Genomic DNA, 27,811 nt, shown 5'->3' on the forward strand with positions numbered 1-27,811 from the left:
TGCAGTGTTGTCCACTTTTTGAGCAACTGTTCTTACCAAAAGGTTAATCATCATCTGATAATAGGTTTAAGCTCACTAAACACATTTCTTCCTCTGCTGCAATTAAACATGATTTAATTAACTCATTATCCATAACTGATTTTCTTTGCTTAACTAATGAATGAGCCACTCAGAAACTTACTTTGGTGTCAGCTTCATTTTCACTTTTCAGTTTTATGAAGAAATTCTACTGAAATCAGATATTCCACTTAAAATTTTCCAAATTTTCTGAATGTTGGTTTCTTGTGAATTAAGAATATAATGATGAGTGCTTCATCTGAAAATGTTGACCTATTTTATATATTTTTAGTACTATGTAGTACTTTATAGCATAATAAAAACAACACTGTGATATCTGATCAGAAAAAGTAATCCACAGTCCATTATGCCTTAAAAGGACATTCAAAGTCTACTCTTCTCTTCCTTTCTTATTTTTAGATGATGTACATACAATGGTAATTTTTAAAACTAAGATAAAATGTCACAGTATAGCAATTCATGTGGCATTCAACATGCTGTCAAATTATAATTGCATCACAGATTTGTAGCACACTGAGCAACAGTACAAAGTGAGGAGAGTGGCACATATGGTTTCTCTAGCAACTACTCAATTCCATCATTATAATTCTAAGATAGCCACTGACAATAGGTAAAGAAAGACCATGACTGTGCTCCAATAAAACTTTATGGACTCTGAAATTTGCCTTTGTAAAATTTTGATGTGGATCTTTTTTGTATGTTCCTTATCTCTTAACTTCTTGAATATATGTTATACCATGATAACTTTTAATATCATTATCTACTAAGTCTAACATTTGTGTCAGTTGTGGGTTAGTTTAATTGATTGATTTTTATGCCATCATGGGTCCTATTTTGCTGTTTTGCATATCTGGTAATTTTTTACAAGATGGCACACATTGTAAATATAACATTTTGGGGTGCTGGATATTTTTATATTTCTAGAAATATTCTTTTTTTTTTTCCTCTGGAATTCAGTTACCTGGAACAGTCTAATCCTTTTGGGTCTTATTTTAAGGTTTGTTAGGACAAGAGCCTACTGAGGTAAGACCTTTCTACATACTCTACCCGATGGCCTATGAGGACATGAGGTTTTCCAGTCTGACTGGTGTGACTGGAAACTATTCCCAGCCCTCACACATGCACTACTTAGCTGAATATTCAAGAAGGACCCTCTGCAGATACCCATATTTCTCTTTCTGTGTACCTCTCTCTTCTCTGATGTTCTATACTGCAAACTCTAGCTTCCTTGAGATTCTCCATGCCCCAGATTCTCAGTTTTATCTACTTAACTTTGGGAGTCTGTTAGGCTCTTTCTTAGTTCACTTACCCTCCACTTTGGCCTGGAAGCTCTTTCAAGGGCCAAACTAGGGCAATCATAGGGTTCACCTTGTTTGTTTCCCATCTCTGCCTTTGTTTCAGATGGGAGGATAAATCTATTTCCTGTTACTCCATGTTAACCAGAAACAGAAATCCTATCATATGGAATTTTATTTCTACAATTGCATACTGAGTTTTCTGTCATTTATTTTCTTATGCTAGCCATCCCTCTTTGTACACTATCATTTTCTTACAAAAGTTGTATTTTCTACATTTAGCAAAATTCCATAGATATAGTAATAATCCATAAATAATTCTTATCTCAAGAATTATTTAATCATGACTTCCTGTTTTTAATTTCCAAGAAAAATTTGTATATTCATGCATGTTGCTAAAGAATCTATGGAAGTTTAACTAAATTTCCTCTGATTCCAGTCCTAAATTCTTTGCAGAGTTACATTATCCTCTAGGTCTTTAAGACTCTGTTCTATTTTCCTTCAGTTCTTGTAATATTTTTCAAGGCCAAATGTCTGTTTTTTCTGTTAATTCTTCCTGGAACAGGAAAACTAATTTCAGATTCTTCTTATTCTACCACCATCCCTAAAAGGCAGCTAGGTGGGAGGAGAGGAACATGTTAAGTGTATTCATTTGCTAGGGCTGCCATAACAAAAGTTACCACAGACTGGGTGGCTTACACAACAGTAATTTATTTCCTCACAGTTCTGATTGGAAGTCCAAGATCAAGGTGTCAGCAGGATTGGTTTCATTTTGAATCCTTTGTGCTTGACTTGTAGATAGCTATCTTCTTACTGTGTCCTCCTATAGTCCTTCCCATATGTGAGTACATATCTGCATTCAAATTTCCTTTTCTTTTTTTAAATTTTTTTTAAATTTTTATTTACTTTTGAGAGAAAGAGAAAGAGGGCGAGATAGTGTGAGCAGGAGAGAGGCAGAGAGAGAGGGAGACACAGAATCTGAAGCATATTCCAGGCTCTGATCTGTCAACACAGAGCCCAACATGAGGCTCAAACTCATGAACTGTGAGATCATAACCTGAGCTGAAGTTGGATACTTAACCAACTGCACTACCCAGGTGCCTCAAACTTCCTTTGTTTATAAGGACATAAGTCATACTGGAGTAGGGCTCACACTAGAGACTTTATTTGAACTTAACTTACTTTACCTCTTTAAAGACCTCATTTCCAGGGCACCTGGGTAGCTCAGTCAGTTAAGCATCTGACTTCTGCTCAGGTCATGATCTCACCAGTTTGTTTGATGCAGGGTTTGAGACTGCACTGGGCTCTGTGCTGACACCACAAAGCCTGAAGCCTGATTCGCATTCTCGCATTCTCTCTCTCTCTCTCTCTGCATCTCCCCCTACTTGTGAGCGCTCTCTTTCTCTCTCAAAAATAAATAAATAGAAGAAAAATAAAGATCTCAAATACAAATATAGCCACATTCTGAGAAACTTGGAGTCAGGACCTCAAAATGTAAATTTGGGATGGGGGGGAAACACAATCCATCCCATAATATACAACATCTCAACATCTTTTATCTCCGGCATCATCCTTCAACTGTCAAGAGACAGAGTGTAAATCAGTATTAAGTAGCAAATGACATTCATATTTCAGCCTCATAGGTCTTAGAGTTAATGTATAACATGCTAAGACACTTAAAATACTTTATGTGTTGTCTTAGTTTTCATTATTTAATGGTTTGTTTGATGTTTGCAATTGTTACTTGTTTTTACATTTTTGGAGTTTTCTTTAATAGTTTATCAAGAAAAGGGGAAATAGCAGATTACCAAATACAGTCTTGAAGCTGAAGCCAGAAAAAATTTTTTTAGGAATAAGACAGAGCCTTTAGGGAGGTAGGGCTTTTTATTGTTGTTATTTGTAATGATGATACTAATTTGGGGGCACTTTAGTAAAAACTGATATAATCTTCTAGAGAAGAAATTTGACAATATCTATCAAGAATGTAAGAATGTATACCCTTTAACATATACCTCTAGTTTAGGTTTTCAACATTAGGAAATAAAAAATGAGCATAAAAATTATGCACAAAGGTGCTCATTACGTCTCTATTTTAGTAAAGTTGGAAGCAATCTAAATATTTTTTGAAGACTATTCAGTGACCCAGGAAAAAGCTTACAGTATAATGTAAAGGGATAAAAGCAGGATACAAAGCTACATATACACAATAATCCAATCTGAATATGTTTGTGTATTTGTTTGAAAGGATGTAAATTTTAACATAATCCAAACCTTTTCCAATGGTCATATTTTCATGATCATAACAAAATAAATCTTTTAAAATATGAATTGATATCTTTGTTGATTATACCTGTTTTTCTAGGTAAATGGGGTTCTCATTTTTTCATCCTAGCACTAAAGGAATTTAACATTTCAGTTTATTACTTATCATGTGTCCCACTGAAAGTTGATTCATAAGACATTTAGTTCTTGTAAAATAGTTATAAAGATATTTCTACTTATTTTGAGATTTTCTTTTAGAATTTCTTTAAGTTACCTTTTACCATGATGTTTCCAACTCCTTTTCTATCTTGATAATGCTGCTTTAGACTTTTTCTCGATGAAATCAAATTATAAAATGCTCAAAATGGAATACGAGATACAATATCCAAAGCATACCTCTTAATATATAGTATCAATCATTCAATTCAGCACTACTGTGGTATAGTGACCAAGAGTGCCAGCTCCTCCATCATTGTAGGAGAAAGGGGAATGTTGGGTTTTGGAGTCCACATATGGTGAGTTACGCTTCCTTGTGTGGTGGCAGCCTGGTGTGGGAAAGCCACGCCAGACCAGAATGAGAAGGGTATCCCTACAGGAGATAAATAGGGGCCATGATGTCAGATTGGTTATCTACAGAGAGCTTGATCACATAAATCTATTAAAGATGGGAGCCAGGTTTATCACTGTTGCAGATGGGGGTAACAAATATAAGAAGGCACAAAACTGAAAATAACTCTGGTGTTGGATTGGTATTGGAGATATTGATGTGAATTCATGGACTTCAAGATACATATGTACAGAAAAATACAGATTTCAGTTTGTGCATACATCTGTACACACACACACACACACACACACACACACACACACACCCCAGTTCTGTCCACTGATACTCCATTAATAATTAGCACAACTAACACCATATATTTACTTCTAAATAACTTTGTCCACCGAAAGAAACTAGGACATCTTGAAGAAATGTTAGATTCCAGGGATAGAGTCTGGAGAACCTTTTTGTGTCAGAAAGTAAGGACATATTCAGAGAATGACAGGGACATGTCAAAGGACAATGATATCCAACGTAAAGTAAACAAAGCATAATCACTCCTTAGTAGAGGACAGTTTTTAAAGTATGGGTATTATTTAATCTCTAAGTACAAGCTCAAAATAAAAATGTAAGTATAAATCCTAAAAAAGAAAGCCTGTCTTGTTTTGTAAGAAACTATAACAGAAATTCTTGTAAATATAAAATTAATTGACTTTTTCCCCCCAAATCTGTCTGATTATAGGTAACAGGTTCAAGGATTGGTGTCTTAACACAAAATGCAACTAACATGGGACTGTCAGTTATCATTTCCTTCATATATGGATGGGAGATGACACTCTTGATTCTGAGTATTGCTCCAATACTTGCTCTGACAGGAATGATTGAAGCCACAGCTATGACTGGATTTGCCAATAAGGATAAGCAAGAATTTAAGCATGCTGGGAAGGTAAAATAAAGACTTGTTACCATCATAACATTTTAAGAGGAAAACAATGAGAGTTCCCATTTTTACAGTATGTTAACTTTCTTTCTTAGGAATCTGTAAAGTACATTCATTGAAATGCATACAGACTAGTTTAGGATGGGGTGTAGACATGCTATAGTAGTAGGATTCATGATTTAGAACATAGTCCCTAGAGTCAAATTGGCTGAATTAGAATTCAGATTCTATCACTAACAAATGTATCATATGAGCGAGTTATGTCAACCTTTCTGAACTTCAATTTCTTTCTCTGTAAAGTGGTAATAATAATAATACCATTTGCAGATTTTTGTAAGCAGTACATATAACATTTAGCATTATTCTATGTAAGACATTTTAGGATAGTGTCTGGAAGACAGTAAGCACTCAGTGGTGCCAGCCATATTACCATGGGGGAATTTGCTAACATCATGATTCCCCATTCTCTGATTGTTGGGTAATTAAATTTTCTTAAATGATTTTAGTTATTTTATTTTTCAAAATGAGGAGGAAATATAACAGTTACTGAAAATAAGGCAATTTGCTACTATTGATAGTGCCTAAAATAAGGCTTTAGAAACAAGGACCATCTTTATACCGATTAAAATGAACAATAATTTAAATACTGGGAAAATGCTTCGTCATATTTAAGCTTCTCAGGATCAATCATTACTTATAAAAATAAATCATTCTATTGGAGATTTAGGGAAACATTAGTATTATAATATCATAACATGTAAGAATTAAAAGAAATATCATTTAATCTAACCACTTACCTAAAGAAGGAATCCCTTGTCTGTCTTTTACCTGTCCTTTCCTTCCAGTGGTAGGCAGTGCATTACTTTCTCAAGCTGCCTACCTTTGAATAGCCTTTGGCTCGTAGGCAGTTTGGGGTTGTTTTGGGGGTTTTTTTGGAGGAGGTTGTTTGTTTACTTATTTGTTTTTGGTGGCCTTCTACATTGCTTGGCTTTCATCTCAGTAGAGGTCCAAAGCCTGTTTCTTGTGGCAGCTTTTAGGAAGCCACATCGTTAAATGCCAAGTCTCCTCTTAGTCACCCATCCCCAGGTCTTTAAGCTATTCCTCTCATGATATAGTTTCAAAGATCTTTATCACTTGGGTGAACATCCTCTGATTATAGAAATGATTTTAATACCAGTTATGGTCTATATCACAGTGACTATCACCATTGGCACACTATAAATAGCATGAATATTCATGAATAGGGATGCCAAGCACATGACTCATCAAAATTCGGCTTGTGTGACCCTTGGACCTTTCTACCTTTCTTAACTTAGATGAGGACACTTGGAATCTCTGGGCAGTAGAGACTGAATTATTTAGCATACATTTGCCTCAGAGACAGTGAAAAGTTGTTTGGCCCTCCCTGTGGTGAAAATTATCACAAATTCCAAAATTAATGGGGCCCTAATTGATTGTATTTTACTCATCCTAATTTTTATGTCATGAGCTTTAATTGTATATGTATCCTTAATTTTTCCTTTTCATATTATTAAAATAACTTCAGACTATACAATCAGTAACTCTAATCAAACAAACAGTCTGTGTCTTCCTCAGTAGCTTTTAATCTATTTACCAAATACCAAATAAAGCACATTGGTCCTTCTTCAGTTGCGTATGTAGATTTGGACAAATCATCAAATGTTTTACTTTTCAGACTTAAAGATCTTTTTGTTCATTTTTTTCCTCAAGGTTTTAGCACTTTCACCTATTTTTCTTGCATACTACATAGTATTTTACAAATGGAGGTTTCTTTGAGTTTACTTTGAAATTAATGAGAATTTAGAACAACTCAAAGTCAAAATTGAGAGCAGAATCTGGATGTCCTGCCCACCTCCAGAAATCTGATTCTCTCCTGTAACCCAAGCCATTCTTTAAATAACACTGGGCGTCCATCCAGGTCTTCCCCTGTCCCTCAATCCACTCTGCCATTCTAGAAACAATGTGAAAGCAGGAAGTTTCTCTTTCAAGTCAACGTGTGTTCTCATGTCCAACAAGCTATTCTAAGCCAAAAGTCTCTTCCATTTTGGATCCCATGTGATTAAAAGAAGGAATCTTCTTTTCAAAAATTATATAAATATGGAAAATCATTAATTATATATGAATTAAATATCTTTTAAGTTCACAAACATCAAAATGAGAAATGGCTGTATCTTATGCAGCATTTAATAGTCATACCCATATTACTTTACTGCAGTGTTTCTGAGTTTTTTGGGGGGTTGCTATTCGCATATCTGTGCTAGAGTCAGACAATTTCTCAAATAATTACAAGTAAGTAATTATTTGATTCTTTTTACTGTCTTCTTGAATTATCTCATAATTCCTTTGCACAATTGCAAATGACATAATGCTAATGTTTGATCTCTCTGACTATGGAACCAGTTTTAAAAAATTGTTTTTAACATTTATTATTTCTGAGAGAGAGACAGAGACACAGAGACAGAGTGTGAGCAGGGGAGGGGCAAAGAGAGAAGGAGACACAGGCTCCAGGTTCTGAGCTATCAGCACAGAGCTCGATGCATGGCCCAAACCCGCGAACTGCGAGATCATGACCTGAGCCAAAGTCAGACGCTTAACCGACTAGGCCACACAGGCACCCCTGGAACCAGTTTAAATAGAAATTCAGTGAAGACCTGAAGGGGACTGAATTTAGATCTGCCGACTAAATCTTTTTAAAAATTGTCCTTGAGCCTATTATCCTAAAATGTTATTTTCCTGTATTGTTTTTGGGAAAGAAAAAAAGAAGCTAAGAAAACTTGTCAGGAAAACTTATTGACTTAATGCTTTATTTAATATGCCCCCAGTATAAGTGACTGGAATTCACAGACAGAGAAGTTAACCATTACTAATCTTATTTCTCTATCTTATTGTCCTATTTTATAAGGTAGCAACTGAAGCTGTGGGAAATATTCGGACTATAGTGTCATTAACAAGAGAAAAAGCCTTTGAGCAAACATACGAGGAGATGCTTCAGACACAGCACAGGTGATTGTAGATTCATACTGAGTCCATTCACTAACTATAGTTGTCCCTGTGAAGGCAGCCTTCCTGGATGACTGCAGTGGTTTGCCTGCCAATTCATTTGCTCTGGAATCTTTCCTAATAATGGCATATCAGAATTTCTCATATGACTGCATCAAGAGGAGAACTGAGAACAAGCACAAGTAGAAAATTTTAGGTCCTCCCACATTGCTATGAACTATGCACATTTTTATTATTTTCCTGAAACAAAATTGAGGAAATAACATATTCAAGAAAGAAAATAAGATTGCTCAGCCCTTTATACTGAATCTCTAAAATAGTTCATATTTGAAAATGAATGTATACATAACAAATGTGATCACTCCTTTTAATTTTAAACTAGTCCTCCTTATCACATTTATTTAATGATACTATTTGTATTACTTTATCAGAGAGATAGCTTTGTACTATTTTATTTTACACTCATGCTTGTGATTGATACCACCTTTTAATTTCCACTATTTATTGTGCTAGTGAAAGATTACAATAGAAAATATTTCTAAATGCTTCAAAACCAAATCTCTTCAAGTCTCATTAGCTGTTCATTCACAGACTTGTCCTCTCATTTGAAAGTATACAGAGGCAACTGTTACAATGAGCTATAGAGTGTATAGCTATAGAGAGAATCATTATGTTTTCTTTTTTCTCTATAATAATTATTATTTTATTTTTTTTATTTTTATTTTTTTTATTTTTTATTTTTTAAAAAATTTTTTTTTCAACGTTTATTTATTTTTGGGACAGAGAGAGACAGAGCATGAACGGGGGAGGGGCAGAGAGAGAGGGAGACACAGAACCGGAAACAGGCTCCAGGCTCTGAGCCATCAGCCCAGAGCCCGACGCGGGGCTCGAACTCACGGACCGCGAGATCGTGACCTGGCTGAAGTCGGACGCTCAACCGACTGCGCCACCCAGGCGCCCCAATAATTATTATTTTAAAAAACTCACTTTCTCTCTCATTCTTAGAAAAATGTATCACATGGCTTAATGATATATAACATGGCCTTAAATGATAATATGGCTAATCTTCTGTATTCATTACTCTACATTTATTTAAATTACCTTGCTATACCTCATGTCCCATTATTTAGTAAATTTTATGCTTTTCAGAAATACTTTGAAGAAAGCACAGATCGTTGGAAGCTGTTATGCATTCAGCCATGCTTTTGTATATTTTGCCTATGCAGTGGGGTTTCGATTTGGAGTCTATTTAATTCAAGCTGGACGAATGACCCCAGAGGGCATGTTCATGTAAGTTGTGCAAATATTTAAGCCCTGTAAATGGGTTATGTACTTAAATTAGCCAGAAAGATGCCTAGTTTATAGTACATTCTCATCTAAATCACATGGTGGGAAAGACATGCTGGGAAAATTTTTAAATGTTTTTTGTTACTTAATATCTCTAAGTGCAGTCTACCTGGTAAAATACTGATACTGATATAGTACAGGCAGTCTAAGTTAAACACCCAAATAAATTTCTCCCTACTTCAGTTTACTGAATGTGGGAATGTAGGGGTAAAATATGCCTTCTTGTCATCCATTCCTTTGAGAATTTGTAAGCCTTCATGGAACTCCCAGGATGGAGATGGCATTATCAAATATGATGTAAAGGTTGAGTTCTTTGCTAAGCAAATTGCTCCAGAAGAAATACACATAAATATCTCCCTTTAGAAAAATCACATTTGGAATTAATCATGGCATCCCATTGAGGCTGCCTCTTCCCAAAGCACTTGTTGGAGCTTCCATTTTGGAATTCTGTTCACACAGTTATGAGTTGCATTACTTTCTAGGAACACCTAACTTCAACCTCTGAAATCAGAAAAATTAATTTTGAATGTTAATTCTGAACTTCTTAAGACTCTGTAAAATAACAGAACATTGCTAAGTTGTATCATAAATGCCACTGCTAGGGGCACCTGGGTGCCTCAGTCAATTGAGTGTCAACTCTGATTTCAGCGCAGGTCATGATCCCAAGGTCATGGGATCAAGTCCTGCGTCGGGCTCCATGCTGAGCATGGGGCCTGCTGAAGATTCTCTCTCTCTCTCTCTCTCTCTCTCTCTCTCTTTCTCTCTCTCTCTTCCTCTGCCCCTCTCCCCTGCTTCCATACTCTCTCTCTCTCTGTCTCTCTAAAAAGAAAAAATAAAATAAAATTTTAAAAAGCAGCCAGAGTGAAAAAGCTTCCCTGAATACAGACTATTCAGTAGTGATCCAGGAAGGATAAAACCTCAGAAGAGAGCTAAAATATAGCTGTAGTAATAACTACTCTAGATCAACCTTAGCAAAGCTTAAAAACCTACAACTGATAAAGCTGCTCCACAATAAACCTAATGGCTGCCAAAACAAATTCAGTGTTCCTTAAAGAGGGACAGCAGTATGCAGACACTTACCAATATAATATTTATAACATCCACTATGCAACACAAATTACTATAGACATTCACAGCAAAGGGAAAATGTGATCCATAAATAGAAAAAAAAAACAGTTATAAAAATAGATCTATTAATGACAGAGATGATGAAATTAGGGGGCAAGCACATTAAATAAGTTACTATAAAAATGTTCAAGGATATAAAGGAAAACATAAATATAGTAAGAAAAAAATGGAGAAAAAAAGGAACTACAAAGAAAGGAAAAATAAATGTCACTGCTAAATATTTAGAGCTAGAGAAATCTATACAATATTTGACTCCAAATGTAATGTTATGTTTTTTTACAAGCCTCCCAAAATATACACATCAAAGCAAGGATCAGCCTCTTCAGAACACTGACTTGGGAGATGACACCTGTACAAAACATGCTGCCATTTGGCAAAATATGTTGGGAACTCCTCTTTGGGGTTCACCTCCCAAGACTCAGGCACATTCTTTTGAATTCCTCAGTGATGGCACATATTTGTTTTTGAGAATATATATTCAATATGAGGAGATGGCAAAAAATCATTTGAAGCCAAATAATTTCAGAATAAGTTGCAATATTTGGTTTCCATTCATATGATTATGTATGTATTTATCAAATATTAACTGAGTTCCCAGGAAGCTTTTTTGCTTGGGACTCAGAAGAAAATAGTCCACAATTCATCAACCCAGTATTCCTGAATCTTACCTGACTATAAGTCCACTTAGCAGTTTCCTGGAAGCAGATCTCCTGGTAAAATGGAATATCTGTATTTAAAATTTCAATAGAAAGTGTATGCTCCTTGTTCTGTGTTTTCCTACACTTTAAAACAGTGTACAGTATTGCCTGTATAAACATATAAACCACAGTATAACATTTAGTATTGGGCTTCATTCTGATTACACAGACTAATTTACTTAGATTAACAAGAAACTAAATGTAGAATCACTTACAGTAATTTATTCAGCTTGCCAGCCTGTTAAATTAGCATTTTTCCCTTGGTTCTAATGTGATACAAGCAATCACAAGCTTAAAAGTTGGTTGTATTCCAGAAGTTTGTTTGCAAGCCAAGTGTTTGAACATATTTTCTTCGTTTTGCTCTGAACTTTCTGCAGCCATCTTTAAATTCAGAGGGTCTCATTTCTTCAGGGTTACTGGTCTTTAGTATTAGCAGAGACAAGCCAGTTAAGTATATCCATACTAATGTAGGATGTCTGATGGTTTTACCAATTCTCACAGAAGAAATTTAATATTTGAAAAACATTGTAACCCTAATTAATTTCCAGTGGGTTTACCTGAAGGTAGTATAACAAAGCAGTCAAGGGAGAACTACCTCATCTTTCCATCACCAAACTCACCACTACCATGTGGTCCACCATGCCAGCCATCTCCATGGAAGAAATAACTGTCTCTGCTTATGATGAGTTTCTGCAATCATCTTTTCACACTAGTTTTTCTGTCACTACTATTTTTTGTTTTTGCTTTATAATCATCTGTCTTGAGAAAAAGAAATCTCTCTCATGACCCTAAGTTTCCTTCTACCTACTTCTAGTGACTCTCTGGTCTCCTTTGCAGCAAAACAAATTCCAAAGAGTTGCCTATTTTTGTTCTCTACACCTTCTCATCTCCAATATCTTTTAAATTCATTCCAGTCAAGCCTTGGTTCCCACCATGCCACTAGAAAGATTTATCAAAGTTACCACTGACCCCCATCTCACCCACCCAGACAGTCATCCAGTGGTCATTCTCCCATCTACCTAATTTGACCCCCTCAGCAGCATTTGACACTCTCCTTCCTGAAACATTTTCTTCCCTAGGCTTTTCTCCTTTTTCACTGACCCTTTCTCCTCTGCTCCTTGATTGGCTCCTATTTTTCTGCCAGGCCTCCACATGTTGGCGGGCTTTAGAGCTCCCAGCATTTTTCATCTACACACTCTCATTACTATTTCATCCAGTCTGGTAGTATTACTTGTATCCTGAGGACTCCCTTCTGTTTATTTCCAGCTCCCTGAACACCACATGCTTATCCAGCTATCTGTTGGACATCCCACTTAGATGTCTAATAATATCTTATTATGTCTAAAACAGAACTCTAGGTTTTTTCTTCTCAAGGGTTCTCTTCCCCAAGATTTCCCTATGTTAAGTAAATAGCACCACCATTGCATTTGCTGAGCCCAAATATTGGGGTCATACTTGTTGCTTCTCTCGCTTTTACCTACCACATATGGCAGCAAGTCCTGAGAGCTCTAACTACAAAATACTCCTCACCATCTCTGCCCATGTCACCCTCATCCTTACCTCCTAACCTTGTGACTGGCTCACTCCAACAACCTGCTCACTAATGTCCCTGTGTTTATTCTTGCTTCCCTGTAATCCATTATTGGCACAGTAGCTAGGCTTATCTTTTAAAACACAAATCTAATTCCATCAATTTATTGAAATATTGTAATGACTTCCCATTGAAATTTAAATAAGGCCAAATTCCTTACTTTAACCTGAAAACCCTACAGATCAGGCCTCTGCCTTCTTGTCTAACCTCAATCACCATTCTTTTTTGTGAACTGTCAGCCCCATACTTGCCTTTTTTTTTTTCATGAAAATTCGAAAGTATTCTGGTTTAATTTTAAATTCAAATAACTGAACACTAACTATATCACACGTCCACAACCATAAATACAGTTAGAAGATGTCCCTGCATTAATTTGCCAAAGTTTTTTTTTTTTTAATGTCTTTTTCTCTTTTCAAATTTTTATTTAAATTCTAATTAGTTAACATACAGTGCAATATTGGCTTCAGGAGTAGAATTCAGTGATTCATCACTTACATACAACACCCAGCCTTATCATAACAAGTGACCTCCTTTGGGGCACCTGGGTAGCTCAGTCGGTTAAGCGTCCGACTTCAGCTCAGGTCATGATCTCGCAGTCCGTGAGTTCGAGCCACACATTGGGATCTGTGCTGACGGCTTGGAGTCTGGAGCCTATTTCAGATTCTGTGTCTCCCTCTCTCTGTGACCCTCCCCCATTCATGCTCTGTCTCTGTCTCAAAAATAAATAAACGTTAAAAAAAAAAAAAACACAAGTGCCCTCCATCCATCTAGCCCATTATCCATCTAGCCCATCCCCCACCTCCTTACTGCGATCAACCCTCAGTTTGTTCTTTAAGAATTCTTAAGAATCTTTAAGATTCTCTTGTGGTTTCTTTCCCTCTCTCTTTTTTCTTTTTTCTCCCCCCCCCATATGTTCATCTGTTTTGTTTCTCAAATTCCACATATGAATGAAATCATATGGTATTTGTCTTTCTCTGATTGACTTATTTTGCTCAGCATAGTATACTCCAGCTCCATCCACATCGTTGCAAATGGCACACACTTGCCATTTCTGCCCCTAGAACTCCCATCTCAGTGTCTGTACTTGGTTTTCCCTCTTCCTGCAATGTTCATTCCCCAGGTCTTTGCCAGGCTGCCTCTTTGTCACCACCCTGCCCTCTGCTGGTAAGTCCACTCCCTGGAGAGACTTTTGTTAAGTAGTCTCTTTACCCATCCGCCTTATCACTCTATATCCCATTACCATGTTTTATTTAGTGATAGCACTTATCACTACATGAATTGATCTTTTCTGTTGCTGTATTGAGTGCACCGACTGTAAGCTCTGTGGGGGCAGGGCTTAGCCTGTTTTGGTCATTAATATTTCCTGAGAGCCAAAAACAAGAGCTTGGCATGTCATAGGCATGCAGTAAATATTTATTGAATAAATAAATGAATCAAAAATAAAGAGGGGGTGCCTGGGTGGCTCAGTCAGTTAAGGGTCCAACTTCAGCTCAGGTCATGATCTCGTGGTTCATGGGTTCAAGCCCTGCTTTGGGCTCCGTGCTGACAGCTCAGAGCCTGGAGCCTGCTTCAGATTCTGTGTCTCCTTTATGCTCTGCCCCTCCCCCACTCATGCTCTGTCTTTCCCTCTCTCAAAAATAAATAAACATTAAAAAAAATAAAAATAAAAAAATAAAGAGGAAAATTTGGATTGGTGCATAATTAGGCAGTCCAGGTTTTCCTGGAAATGTGCTTCCAGAGTCAATACATTACTCCTGTTTTTCACGGATTTTTCTATTTTTCTTCCCTTCTACATTGATATATCTAATACCAGCTGCTTTGGCAGAAGGACTGGGTCTAAGTCAAGGACAACCATTTATATAAAAATAGGATGGTTGTAATTGGGAGTCCACTTCTTTACTGAGATTTGTTTAGGTTAAAAATAAGCAAAGAATTTTCTTAGCTGAAGAATGATGCAGCCTCAAAATCATGTTAAATATAGTCATGCCTGCAATTGACATCATTCCGTTTCATACAATAATCACTATAACAGCAAATCTTGACTGAGTCCTTACTCAATATTAGTGATTTGTCATATATTAACTGCTTAATCCTCTCAACTACTATGTGCAGTATGATTCCCAGTTTACAGATGGGGAACATTAAGCCTCAAGACAACAGTTAGCTAACGTGCCCAAAATCACAATTCAAGATGCCACAGGCTTTACTTAGCAGACATTTTTTATTGTTATTGTCATTATGATCATTATTATTACTAATTCTGTAGGAAAAGTTCATAGAATCTCCTATAAACTTTTCTTTTTATTCTTTTTTAGTTTCCCAACATGTGAATACCCAGAGCTGGGCTGTTTCTTAACGTAAATGGAACAAGTAACTTGCTTAATGTTATTTTATGACTCTGAAATAGAGGGGAATCAAAAGGCTCCAATACAAAAACTCCTCCTACTACTAACCTATCACACTTCCTGAATCTCTTTTCATTAAATTCATTAAAAACGGTCATTTCTGGAACCATGGAGACATTTTTAGCTATCAGAACTTACGTTGGACTATTAATATAAGGGCAGTGGTTAATGAACAGTATCACATTGGTATTCCTCTCTTCCTGAGGAAAGGAAGAAATAGGGAGCTATCTGAGCTAGGGTCACTGGTATCATTTTTCATTTCAGTTTCATTCAACCAGACTACAGGCAAAGTAGGGATACCCATACTTTTATAGTATGGACAAAGGAGAGTATCTGGGAAATATGGATACCGGTCTATGCAAAATGTGAATAGATGAGATTTGCCATCAACACCAAAGTCTCCAGCCTTCTTAAAGACCCATTGTGGCCCCCAACTACCATGAATATGTTACAAGTGTCCTTTAGACACACTGAATTATACCTGGCCTAGTAGACTCTATGCCTTTCAGAATCTAGGGTGACAGACAGCTTTCTATCTAATCAACTAACTGAATGGAAGAAGTTTACAAAGAAAACTTCCTCCTCCTAGAACCTCCTTAAGTGAAAAGAACTTTGTGTGTTCTGTAATCAGTGGTTTCCTAGCTCACCAGTCAAGAAGCTGGTTAAAAATGCAGATACCCGCATCTCCCCTCACAAACTTAACCCAGAGATTTGTAGATTTGATATAGGTCCAGGAAACTACATTTTAGGAAACATCCCAGATTATTCTGAGGCACAGAATTTGAGGACCACACTTTAAGAAATACGAGCATAGGGACTAAATCCCAGGCTGCTCTCCTTACCTGCTTAAAACCATGGGGTTTTCTATTGGCCACTACCAGAAACTTTTCTAGAATTGTATAAAAATTAGTGAAGTCATATTTTAGTTTATTGTTTAAAAAATAAAGATATGTTATTCAGCCAATAAATGTGAATGTATCTTCATGATTTATAGCTACAGGAATGGGTGAGCTGTCTCTGTCAGAAATGACAGTGTGCCCTTTAAAGGAAAATGCATAATTGTTAACAGCAAAATCCTTTTGATGTGCTCATAATATTAGTTTATCAGCAAGGCTACTATAAGCGTTAGCTTTTTCCTCTTAAAAGAAGGCAACATACAATTCTTATGGTAGAAGCTGTCTTCCTCCATCTCGGTTACTGTAAACGTTTCTCTGAGATAAGCATTTTAAAAAGGTGAGAGCATTTTCATTCTGCTGCCCTGTAGCACTGTGTAGGCATTTGGAAAATCTCTTGTTTAGGTTTTCACACACATATGTGTAGTAAAATTCTCCCCTTCTGCCTGTTAACCATGGCAACACTTTCAATTTACTTCACTATAAATGTGCACATTTTGAGAAATACAAAATAAGTTTATTTTCTCCTGTCTGACTTTCCATTAGCACCTTTAGGTTTGTTTCTAGCTGACTTGCCCTTTGCAATATAGCTCAGAAACTTTTAGTGTCCAGCAGAGGGTTTCTGTAACTTTCCATACCTCCACTTCAGAACTTCCCTCTATCTCTGTTTCCTCCTTCTTTGCTCTGCATATTAGCAGGAAGCACATGGGCATGGTAACTTTAAGTACAGTGATAATAAAAACCACAGCTTTGAAAACTTGCTGAGAAGCAGAGCCAGGTATTTTTTGTGTTGTGGCCTAATCCTCCAAAAGTCCAAATAAAGTTTTTGACAAGTAATCCTTTGAACTTTGAATATTAAATGTGACTATTGGCCAAAAGAGCAACATAGATGGGTTTTCAATGAATATTAGTAGTTAGTTGATATCTTGAAATACTAAGGGATAGAAGGAAGCAAGCCAGGCCTCCACCACCATCTTTACTCAGGTAGACCAAGCAGCCATGGAAGAACTGTGTGTGTCATCATTATAATTGGGTAGGAGAGCAGCCTTAATTAGCCAAAACAAGGAAAACAGGAAAGTCTTCTCTCAGTGTTATTGCCATGGCAGCCACCCAACTTGTACCAGGCTCCTCCCCAGGGATTATCCAGAAGAGAAGACAAGATAAGGAGAGTAGATAGAGGGATCAACCACTGAAGGTATCTAAAGGAGACAAATCAAGGCAGGTTTGATATCTAGGACCCTCTGAAGATTCTGAAATGGGATACAAGTGGTAACGAGCCCCAATATGCAGGGAGAGACAGTTCGGGCCAGCTTTCCACTGGAACGAACACCAGGTAAGGGAAAGTACAGTGAATAAGGAGGTTCCAGTCCCAGCCCTACAGTTTTATAACTAAGTGATCCTGGACAAATTGTTTAATTTCTCTGAGCAAGAGTCTCCTCATTTGTTAAGAAGTGATAAGAGTCCCTGCCCTATTTATCTCCTAGGTGATGAAGTGGTAACAAGTATATGAAAACATTTTCTAAAACCCAGAGTGCCAAATGAATATAAGTTGTGTATTTTTCTGTCTCCCATGTGTTGAAGAAGGGATTTAGGGTCAGAAGAAAAGGATCTTTGGAGTGTTATATGGATGTTAGGGGAAAAGAGTTATGAGTATGGGTATAATGATAATGGCCACATCTGTGAGGAAAAATACTCTGCTTTCCAGTAAAAAAGAAGAAACTTACTGAGCGAGGACTTTAGAAGTTGTGCTGGTGTGCTAATGTATCTCTATAGAAGTGTGAGAGCTGATTTTCAACAGAAAGTGTCCCATTAACTTTCAATTCTATGAGAGGAATAATAATAATTTAAACATTTGTTGAGCACTTCACTAAGCATCTTATATTATTAATGTATTTAATTCTCACAACAATGCTGTAAGATGTAGCTAGCCCTATTATCTCCTGTTTGCCAATAAGGAAACAGAAGCACAGAGAACATGCCCAAGGTCACAGCTAATAAATAAACAGTAGAGTTTGGATGCAGTCCTGCTGGTCTGACTTCAGAGCCCAGGCTCTGAACCTCCTAGTATACTTCCTATTAGAGTAAGTCACCAAAGGTATACAAACTGGGTATGGAAGCAAGATTAAGGGGAAACAGATTAGAGCTAGTAACTATGCAGGGTATTCCTATTTGGATCAGTTGTGTTAAAATTAGGATTAATCATTTCTATACTTTTTTGTGTTATTCCTAGACAAAGGATCTTTGTAAAATTCCAATTTGATTTCAGCAGCCATGATCGGCAAGGGGATTTCCCCATTGTCTGGACATGCTTAAAAGAATCATTATAGTGAGGATGTAGTGTCAATGGCCCCATGAACCCAGGAGAACCCATAAAACTAAGGAAGCAGAAGCCCAGCCCCTGAAAATCCTTCCCAGACCTCTTCCTGCTCAATATTCTTCTCACTCAACCCTAGCCAACCCAGAGAGTTTGCAATAAATTGTGCAAAAAGTTGTGCAATAAATACATTTTGAGTAGAGTTGAACTGCAGGTTAGTTCATTCTAGCTAATTGGGCCATAGTCAGCTAAGGCATGTTCTGTGGCAGACCAGCATTGGCCTATCTTTATACAGAACCCACCTGGGGAAAAAATTTAGGAGATGAATGTCCCTGACTCACCCTGATTGATGGTAAGAGTTCCATCACCACAAAATTAGGTTCCTCAGTATAATCCTCATGAACATCAACCCCTATCTGGAGTTATCCTCCCCTCAACACATACACAATTAAGAAAGACAGCATCAGGGCTTTTAGCTGGTACTCTCCCTCCCTCCCTTTTCGACTGAAATTTTCCTTCCTCTACTGTGCATCCCTCAGGTCGTATATCTCTCACAGATAAAAGTTCTGAATGGAATGCCCTTCTCCCCATCTCAGTAAACTTCCATTTTAAGAGGGATGTAACAAAGACATTGCCCTGTTTATATGTATCCCTAATGCTTGACCTGACTTTTTTGGTGGAAATTTTAGGACAGGTAGATATTTTGCCATGTCTGAAATATTTTGTGTATTGTTCTGAGAAGCCTCTATCTCTTTGGGACTAGAATCCAGGTCTCCTGACTCAATCCAATGATCTTTCCATCTCACCTGCTGACTCTTGCATCAGATTAAGACTTAAGTCTGACTCAGTCAGATTTTTCCTTGCATTAAAAAAACAAAAACAAGGTGCAGCTCTCCCTTGAGCCATCCCACTCTCACAGAGCATATTTTCACTTTAATAAATTTTCCTGCTTCTACCCCGGATCCACTGTGTCTGGTCCGACCTTGAATTCTTTCTTGCAATGAGACCCAGAGCTTCCAGGAACATCCTTGGAACAGGCTGGATGGAGGCCTCAGGGCCCAGGTCTCCCCACTCCACACTGTAACACCTTTTTGGTGAGCCAGCCAGGAGGAGGTCAGGGCGTGTTGAGCAACCCTCTTCATTGGAGTCAACTCTCTCCCTGAAGACAATGGAAAATTTCACCTCAGGGATGTATTTTGAGACAGTGGGATCATCTCCCATTAGAAAGTCTAAATGTGGGGGAGGGGACACCTGGGTGGTTGAGTCAGTTAAATGTCACAATCTTGTTGATTTCAGCTCAGGTTGTGATTTCACAGTTCATAGGAATGGCCTCTGAGTCGGGTCCCACACTGATGGTGCGGAGCCTGCTTAGGATTCTCTCTCTCCCTATTGCTCTCTGCCCCTCCCCCACTCACACACACAGGCATTTTCTCTCTCTCTCTTTCTCTCAAAATTAAAAAAAAAAAAAGAAACAAAAACTCTGATGGGTTACCTAAACTCAGTAATCACTTCTGATATTTAGTGAGTATTTTGAATGGCATTTTGAGCTTTAAACAATTTCTGTAAACATTAGTACTAAAAATGCCTTGACATCACAGAACAATAAGCATCTAAGTAAACTGGTTGTTTTTATATTTCATACTGTGCTTGACCTTTCAAAGGCAACAAGATTCAGGATCTGAGGTCTAGGTCACCAGAGAAATTCACAAGGAGATCAGAACATGTTTACCTTGCTGTGATCCAGCATAGCAAATAAGCAAGTGGGCTCCGTGATGTCCTTTTACTTACCAGTGAGGGGAGAGGGGTGGGGGGATGGGCAAAAGAAGTGGAAGGTGATTATGAGATACACCCTTCTAGTTATAATATAAATGAGTCACAGAGATGTAAAGTACAGCATAAGGAATAAAGTCAATAACATAATAACTTTATATGGTGACAGATAACATACTGATCATTTTATAATGTATATAAATGTTGAATCACTATGCTGTACACCTAACTAATGTAACATATAATAATATGTTAACTTCTCTTCAATAATAAATAAATAAATAAATAAAGCCACTAGAACTTGTCCAGTCTTAGCTGAATTATACCTTTAGTTCTGCTATGGAGATACATTATTTTTTATTCTAGTAAAATGTTTTCATGGCTAAAATGAACATAGAAAAATATTTAACCATGGCCACATGGTATGCCACATATCTGTGAATATTCTGTATGCTTCCAGACATCATTTTCATACTTGCTATTTTATAATTAAAACAGATCATAATCTGTATAGCATACCTAAAAGATCAAAGCCCTTCATCCAGGTTTGCTAAGGTATATTTTAGTCCTATTTTGTTTTGAGGACCTTAAAAAGTGCAGTCTCCATTCTTTGCTCTCTTTAAACCATGTAGTACTTCAGGCAGATAACCAATCATCTGACATCAATTATCTGTTCTAACTACATTATATGCAAAAAAAGAAAAAAAAGGGAAAAAAACATTCATATCTACTGTGTAAATTCAGATCTCATTACTGCAGACTCATTCTTCCCATTGTCAGTTGAATTCTCTGTCAAATCTCCAAGCAAGTAAGCCTTGTATCAAAGTGGCTAGAAAGTTTTATATTTACTTGTTAGGGCCTTTGATCTTGGTCTCTAATTGGAAGAGAAATTTTTAAGATTACCTGAGCTCCAAAGGTTATTTTGATGTACAATGCTACAGATGATCACTGTCTGGTAGAAAATTATAAAAGACATATCATGGTTGGGGCTCTAGCATTAGTGGTATTGTCTGGACCAAAAGGTTATATTCCTGTGCCTGATTTTTCCTTTATTTTTTAGAGTCCTATTGTTTGAAAATGGACCTAAGATTCAAATGTTTTATCTTTTGACAGAGTTTTTACTGCAATTGCATATGGAGCTATGGCCATTGGAGAAACACTTGTTTTGGTACCTGAATATTCAAGAGCCAAATCTGGGGCTGCACATCTGTTTGCTTTGTTGGAAAAGAAACCAACTATAGACAGCTATAGTCAAGAAGGGAAAACACCAGTAAGCACAACTATGATTTTAAATGTCTACATTATTAATTATCTGTATGCATGATCTCTAGAGACTTAAATGAAGGCATTATGTGATAACTTTTCAAAAGATAGTGCTATAAAGAATTAAAAACTTGTATAAAGTAACTGTTATAGCTACAAAGGGAAAAAGGGGGTTTTGTCTTAAGCAAATTTTTACCTCTGCTACTGAAACCTCTACATATTTCATATTGAAAAATACATACTTCTAGTTTATTTGCTTGATGCCTTGAGAATGTTCTTGAACAAAGAATTAACATATATTTAATTTTATTTAGACAACAGAAGCTTTAGTCTTGGATGAAGATTTGCAGTAGAGTTAATTTGTTTTTTTCTCTGATAATATATACAAAGTGAACAATGCCTCCTGGTTCAGACCCCATATTTTATAGTTTACATCTGCAAACAGAAGAGGGAAATAAAGGAAGTATATTTATTAAATTCATACATACACAGACACACATATTTAGCCACAAACTTTAAAAGACCATGAATATTAAAAGAGAAATAATAGTGAGATTATATAATTTCAAAACAAGCCTCTTAATAGTATCTTATATATTAAATATATATCATATATTTATATAATTCAACTTTAAGATTTTTCTAGACATTTTAATTTTTTTAACATTTATTTTTGAGAGAGAGAGGGAGCGAGCACGAGTAGGGGAGGGGCAGAGAGAGAGGGAGACACAGAATCTGAAGCAGGCTCCAGGCTTTGAGCTGTCAGCACTGAGTCCGACGCGGGGCTCGAACCCACAGTGAGATCCTGACCTGAGCTGAAGTTGGACGCTTAACTGACTGAGCCACCTACGCACCCTCTCGACATTTTAAATTTAAAAGTAAGAATAGCCATTAGGTATATACTTAAAAGAAATTTTTCATTTAAAAATATTTCCCACTCGAATTTTAACAGTCGATTTTACGTATGATAGCTTAAAATAGTACATTAGTACTAAAGCTACATAATTCTTAAAAGGGATGCCAATGCCAGTCATTAGTTAAAGAAATAAAAAGATCTTGAAATTCTCAAAACAGAATGCTCAACGATGCATCACAGTCAAAATAAGATTTCATACTTGTCTTTTGGAAAGTAAAGGTTGTAGAAAACTTCTTTTTAATTTTAGGATTTAGATGGATAATAACATTGTTACTCATTTCTTTCAGAACCTTACAGTAGAGGATTTGAGTATCTCACTGATAAATGTCTTCCTAGAACTACATTACATGGCATGGAATATGGAAACGTTTCTAATAAAGACTGTAAAATTAATTTACTTAATCTTCATTTTATTTAATATACAGATACTTCTAAATTTCACTCACTGTGCTTTTAAAAATTAAAGCCTACTAAAACAAAACTGGCAAATGTCAGAAATTATTGAAGCTGGGAGACAGTTCATTACATTATTCTCTCTACTTTTTCAGTTGTTTGAAATTTTCCATAATAAAGTGTTTAAAATAGTAAGAATAAATTTTAAAATGTATTAAAGTCTAGAAGTGTAGAATATCTCTCTCTATGCCTTTCCCAAAGGCACAGAACATACACAAAATAATACACCCTTCATTATTCTCAATTTCTGGGTTTATTTTGTCAAACATTATTGCATAAATAATATTCATTTTGGGGCAAAACAGAAAGCACTAAATAAGCTAAAAATAAGCTATTACTACTACTGCACTTAACTTTTTGGCATATCTCCTAACAGTTCTTTGACAATAGAATATCATTTTCAAACATTTTTTGATGCCCCTGTCCTCCACCTACCTCTGCCTTCTACCTGTATGCTGCACTCAAAATATGCTGAGCATGACTATTAAACCTATTTAAAATGTAATTGATTGAGGGCAAACATAAAGTTCAAAAAGAACCTAGATTCTATGAACCAAATATATAAAGGAAAAGTTAATCATTTAGTGATAGTTCTGGAAAGTCTTTTATAAACATCCCTGGTATATAGAAGTATTGGTTTACAAATTATCAACCCCTAAAATATCAAAGCATACAGAGAAAAATAAATAAGCTTTTAGGCATCACTCTCAAATAATAACCAGTCAAAAACAAAAACCCAATTCAAAGTATAATGTATATTAACTGTAAAACATGGTCCAACTTACAAAAATAACATTTGTACATATAGTTTATGAGGATGCCAGCTATTATGAATTAAGTGATAAAGGTCTGTAAAACACAAACTAAATTTATATATATATATAAATATATAAATATATACATATATACATATATATAAATATAAATATATAAATATAAATATAAATATAAACATATAAATATAAATATAAATAATAAACATATATAAATACAAATATATGTATATATATGTATGTATATATGTATATATATTACGTATACATATGTAATTATTTTGTCAAACAGCGAATCTGCAGATTAGACTATGTCTAGGTAGTGAAGCCAGAGGAAACCAGTGCTTTTTAGGAAGCTGGTGAAGCCCAGTAATGAAGACAAGAAGTACAGATATAAAGATCCATACAAAAGTGAAAGAAACAATCATGCAGTCAGTAGCTCTTCAATAGGAATACCATTTAAAATAAAATGATGTGGGGGCGCCTGGGTGGCGCAGTCGGTTAAGCGTCCGACTTCAGCCAGGTCACGATCTCGCGGTCCGTGAGTTCGAGCCCCGCGTCAGGCTCTGGGCTGATGGCTCAGAGCCTGGAGCCTGTTTCCGATTCTGTGTCTCCCTCTCTCTCTGCCCCTCCCCCGTTCATGCTCTGTCTCTCTCTGTCCCAAAAATAAATAAACGTTGAAAAAAAAAAATTTAAAATAAAATGATGTGGAAACATGCATAATTTTCAGAAAACACTCGGCCAGTGTGCTATAATGTGTTACAATCTTTTTAAGTCATCATTCTAAACCCTGCTAACTTTCTTTTCCAGGATACATGTGAAGGGAATATAGAGTTTCGAGAGGTCTCTTTTTCCTATCCATGTCGCCAGGATGTTCTCATCCTTTGTGGCTTATCCCTAAGTATTGAGAAAGGAAAGACAGTAGCATTTGTTGGAAGCAGTGGCTGTGGAAAAAGCACTTCTGTCCACCTTCTGCAGAGATTTTATGACCCTATGAAAGGACAAGTGGTAAGACTGATTTTAAATACAGCTTATCTCGTTTTTGGTGGTGCTATTCTTAAACATTCCCTTGGGCTTAATCATCCTTACTGGTTTGAATAGGGCAAACAGGGCAGTAGTTTAAAAAAAAAAAAAAAAATCTCTCCCTTAACTAATCAGACAAGCAAGCCAGTAACAAAAATGATGGATAAGACTTTGAGGGTAAATAGAAAATATAAAGACTCAAAGATTCTTCTGTCGTGATGGTGGCAGAAATTTTGATCTTAAACTGAAGATGATACAAATGGAAAGATATTCCACACTCATGGATTGGAAGAACACATATTGTTAAAATGTCTACACTACCCAGAACAATCTGCAAATTTTTTTTTCATTTTTTTTTAATGTTTATTTTATTTTTTGGGAGACAGTAAGAGCGCAAGCAGGGGAGAGGCAGAGAGAGAAGGAGACACACACAAAATGTGAAGCAGGCTCCAGGCTCCAAGCTGTCAGCACAGAGCCCAACACGGGGCTCAAACCCACAAAGCATGGGACCATGACCTGGGCCAAAGTTGGATGCTTAACCAATTGAGCCACCCAGGAACTCCACAATCTACAGATTTAATGCAGTCCCTATCAAAATACCAACAGCATTTTTCACAGAACTAGAACAAACAATCCTAAAATTTTTATGGAACCACAAAAGACCCTGAATAGCCAAAACAATCTTGAAAAAGAAAAGCAAAGCTGGAGACATCACAATTCCAGACTTCAAGTTATATTACAAAGCTGTAGTAATCAAAACAGTATGGTACTGGCACAGAAACAGACACATTGCCCAATGGAACATAATACAGAGTACAGAAATAAAGCCACACTTATACAGTCAATGTTTGATGAAGGAGGCAAAAATATATAATAGGGGAAAGACAGTCTCTTCAATTACTAGTGCTAGGAAAACTGGACAGTTACATGTAAAAGGATGAAATTGGACTACTTTCTAACATCATACACAAAACAACTTAAAATAGATTAAAGACATACACATGAGACCTGAAACCTAGCAGTCCTAGAAGAGAACACAGGCAGTAATTTCTCTGACATTGGCTATAGCAACATTTTTCTAAGTAGGTCTCCTAAGGTAAAGGAAACAAAAGCAAAAATAAGCTATTGGGACCATATCAAAATAAGCTTTTTCATAGTGAAAGAAAACATCAACAAAACAAAAAAGAAATCTACTAAATGAGAGAAGGTACTTTCAAATGATATATCTGATAAAGGGTTAATATCCAAAATGTAGAAAGAAACTCTACAATTCAACACCAAAAAAAAAAAAAAAAAAATCAATTTAAAAATGGGCAGAGGACCTAAAGAGATATTTTCCCGAAGAAGACATACAGATGGCCAGCAGACACATGGACAGATGCTCAGCATCACTAATCATTAGGGAAATGCAAATCAAAACCACAATGAGATATTACCTTATATCTGTCAGAATGACCCGAATCAAAAAGACAAGAATTAGGGGTGCCTGGGTGGCTCAGTCAGCTGAGCGTCCGACTTCAGCTCAGGTCATGATTTCATGGTTCATGAATTCAGGTCCTGTGTTGGACTCTCTTCTGTCAGTGCAGAGCCCACTTTGGATCCTCTGTCCCTGTCCCCCTCATGCTCTCTCCCGCTCATGCTCTCTCTCTCTCTCTCTCTCTCTCTCAAAAATAAATAAACATTTAAAAAAAGATAAGAAATAACAAATGTTGGCAAGGATGTGGAGAAAAATGAACCCTCATGACCTATTGGTAGGGATTTAAATTGATATAGCAGCTGTGGAAAACAGTAGGGAGGTTCCTCAAAAAATGATATATATAAATACCATATGGTCCAATAATTCCTTTACTGAAATTTACCCAAAGAAAATGAAAACACTGATTCAAAAAATATATGCACCCCTATGTTTATTGCTGCATTATTTACAGCACCAAGATATGGAAGCAACCCAAGTGTCTACTGATAGACAAATGTATAAGGAATATATATGTGATATATATATCTATATAATGGAATATATGTATATGGAAGATATATATATGTTATGGACTATTACTGAACCATAAAAAAGGATGAGGTCTTGCCATTTGTGACAACATGGATGGACCTAAAAGATAATATGCTAAATGAAATAAGTCAGACTGTAAAAGATAAATACATATGTGGAATATGTGGAATCTAAAAAACAAAACAAATGAATAGAATTAGACTTATAAATACAGAGGAACAAACTGGTGGTAGCCAGAGGGAAAGGGGGGATGGGAAGAATGGATAAAGGGGGGAGTGGGAGATGCTTCCAGTTGTAGAATGAGTAAGTCATAAGAATAAGGGGCACAGCATAGGGAATATGGCCAGAAATACTGCAGTAGCCTTGAATGGTGACAGATGGTAGTAACACTTGTGGGGAGCATAGCATAATGTATGAGAAGTTAAATCACTATGCTGTACACCTGAAACTAATACTCAAAAAAATTTTTAAAAAGTCTATTCAGCTCAGGTCACAATCTCACTGTGCGTTTCTGCCCCGTGTCTGCGCTAACAGTGCAAAGCCTGCTTGGGATTCTCTCTCTCTCCCTCTCTCTCTGCCCCTCTCCATCTCTCTCTCTCTCTCTCTCTCTCTCTCAAAATAAATAAATAAACATTAAAAATGAAAATTAAAAAATTAAAAGTTTACAAATTAGAAATTTTTAAAAAAGAAAACAGGAATTTTGATCTTACAAGGCATAGAATTCTTTTAGAATACAGGTGTTGGAGGAAGGGTCTAATATCCATACCTGGGCTCTTTTTATACCATTCTGGTTTAAAACAGAGATAAGTTTCCTCTGCCAGCTGATTCAGGCTTCCTGCTATTTCCACCGGCCTTTTCTACTGCCCACCTCTCAAAACTTTATGCATGGTTAGGGCTTATCTGAATCAGTTCCATTAAGTCCTGCATCCTGTTTTCAAAAAAATGCAACCTCTTCATCCTTAGCATTCCAGTGACTTATTCTCACTAGCGCCTTTCTTACTCTCCATATTTTCAGGTTTTCAATTATCCTTTCCCAGCAACACAACAACCACCACATCCACCCCCCATCCCCCGCTACACACACAC

General features: G+C 36.4%; 1 protein-coding gene across 1 annotated transcript in view; it reads left to right on the forward strand.

Annotated features, from left to right (window-relative positions):
* The window catches only part of ABCB5 (ATP binding cassette subfamily B member 5), a 112,952-nt gene that overhangs the window by 75,282 nt on the left and 9,859 nt on the right, over window positions 1-27,811 (forward strand). The window contains exons 20-24 of the mRNA XM_047096409.1: window positions 4,925-5,128; window positions 8,046-8,146; window positions 9,293-9,433; window positions 21,403-21,559; window positions 24,505-24,702. Coding sequence (XP_046952365.1) covers window positions 4,925-5,128; window positions 8,046-8,146; window positions 9,293-9,433; window positions 21,403-21,559; window positions 24,505-24,702 — 801 coding nt within the window. The remainder of the gene's footprint in view (window positions 1-4,924; window positions 5,129-8,045; window positions 8,147-9,292; window positions 9,434-21,402; window positions 21,560-24,504; window positions 24,703-27,811) is intronic.

The sequence above is a fragment of the Lynx rufus genome, unplaced genomic scaffold (assembly GCF_022079265.1).
Source record: "Lynx rufus isolate CCGP_SWC_20201006 ecotype Redwood Valley unplaced genomic scaffold, mLynRuf1.p SCAF_4, whole genome shotgun sequence".
Classification (NCBI taxonomy): Eukaryota; Metazoa; Chordata; class Mammalia; order Carnivora; family Felidae; genus Lynx; species Lynx rufus.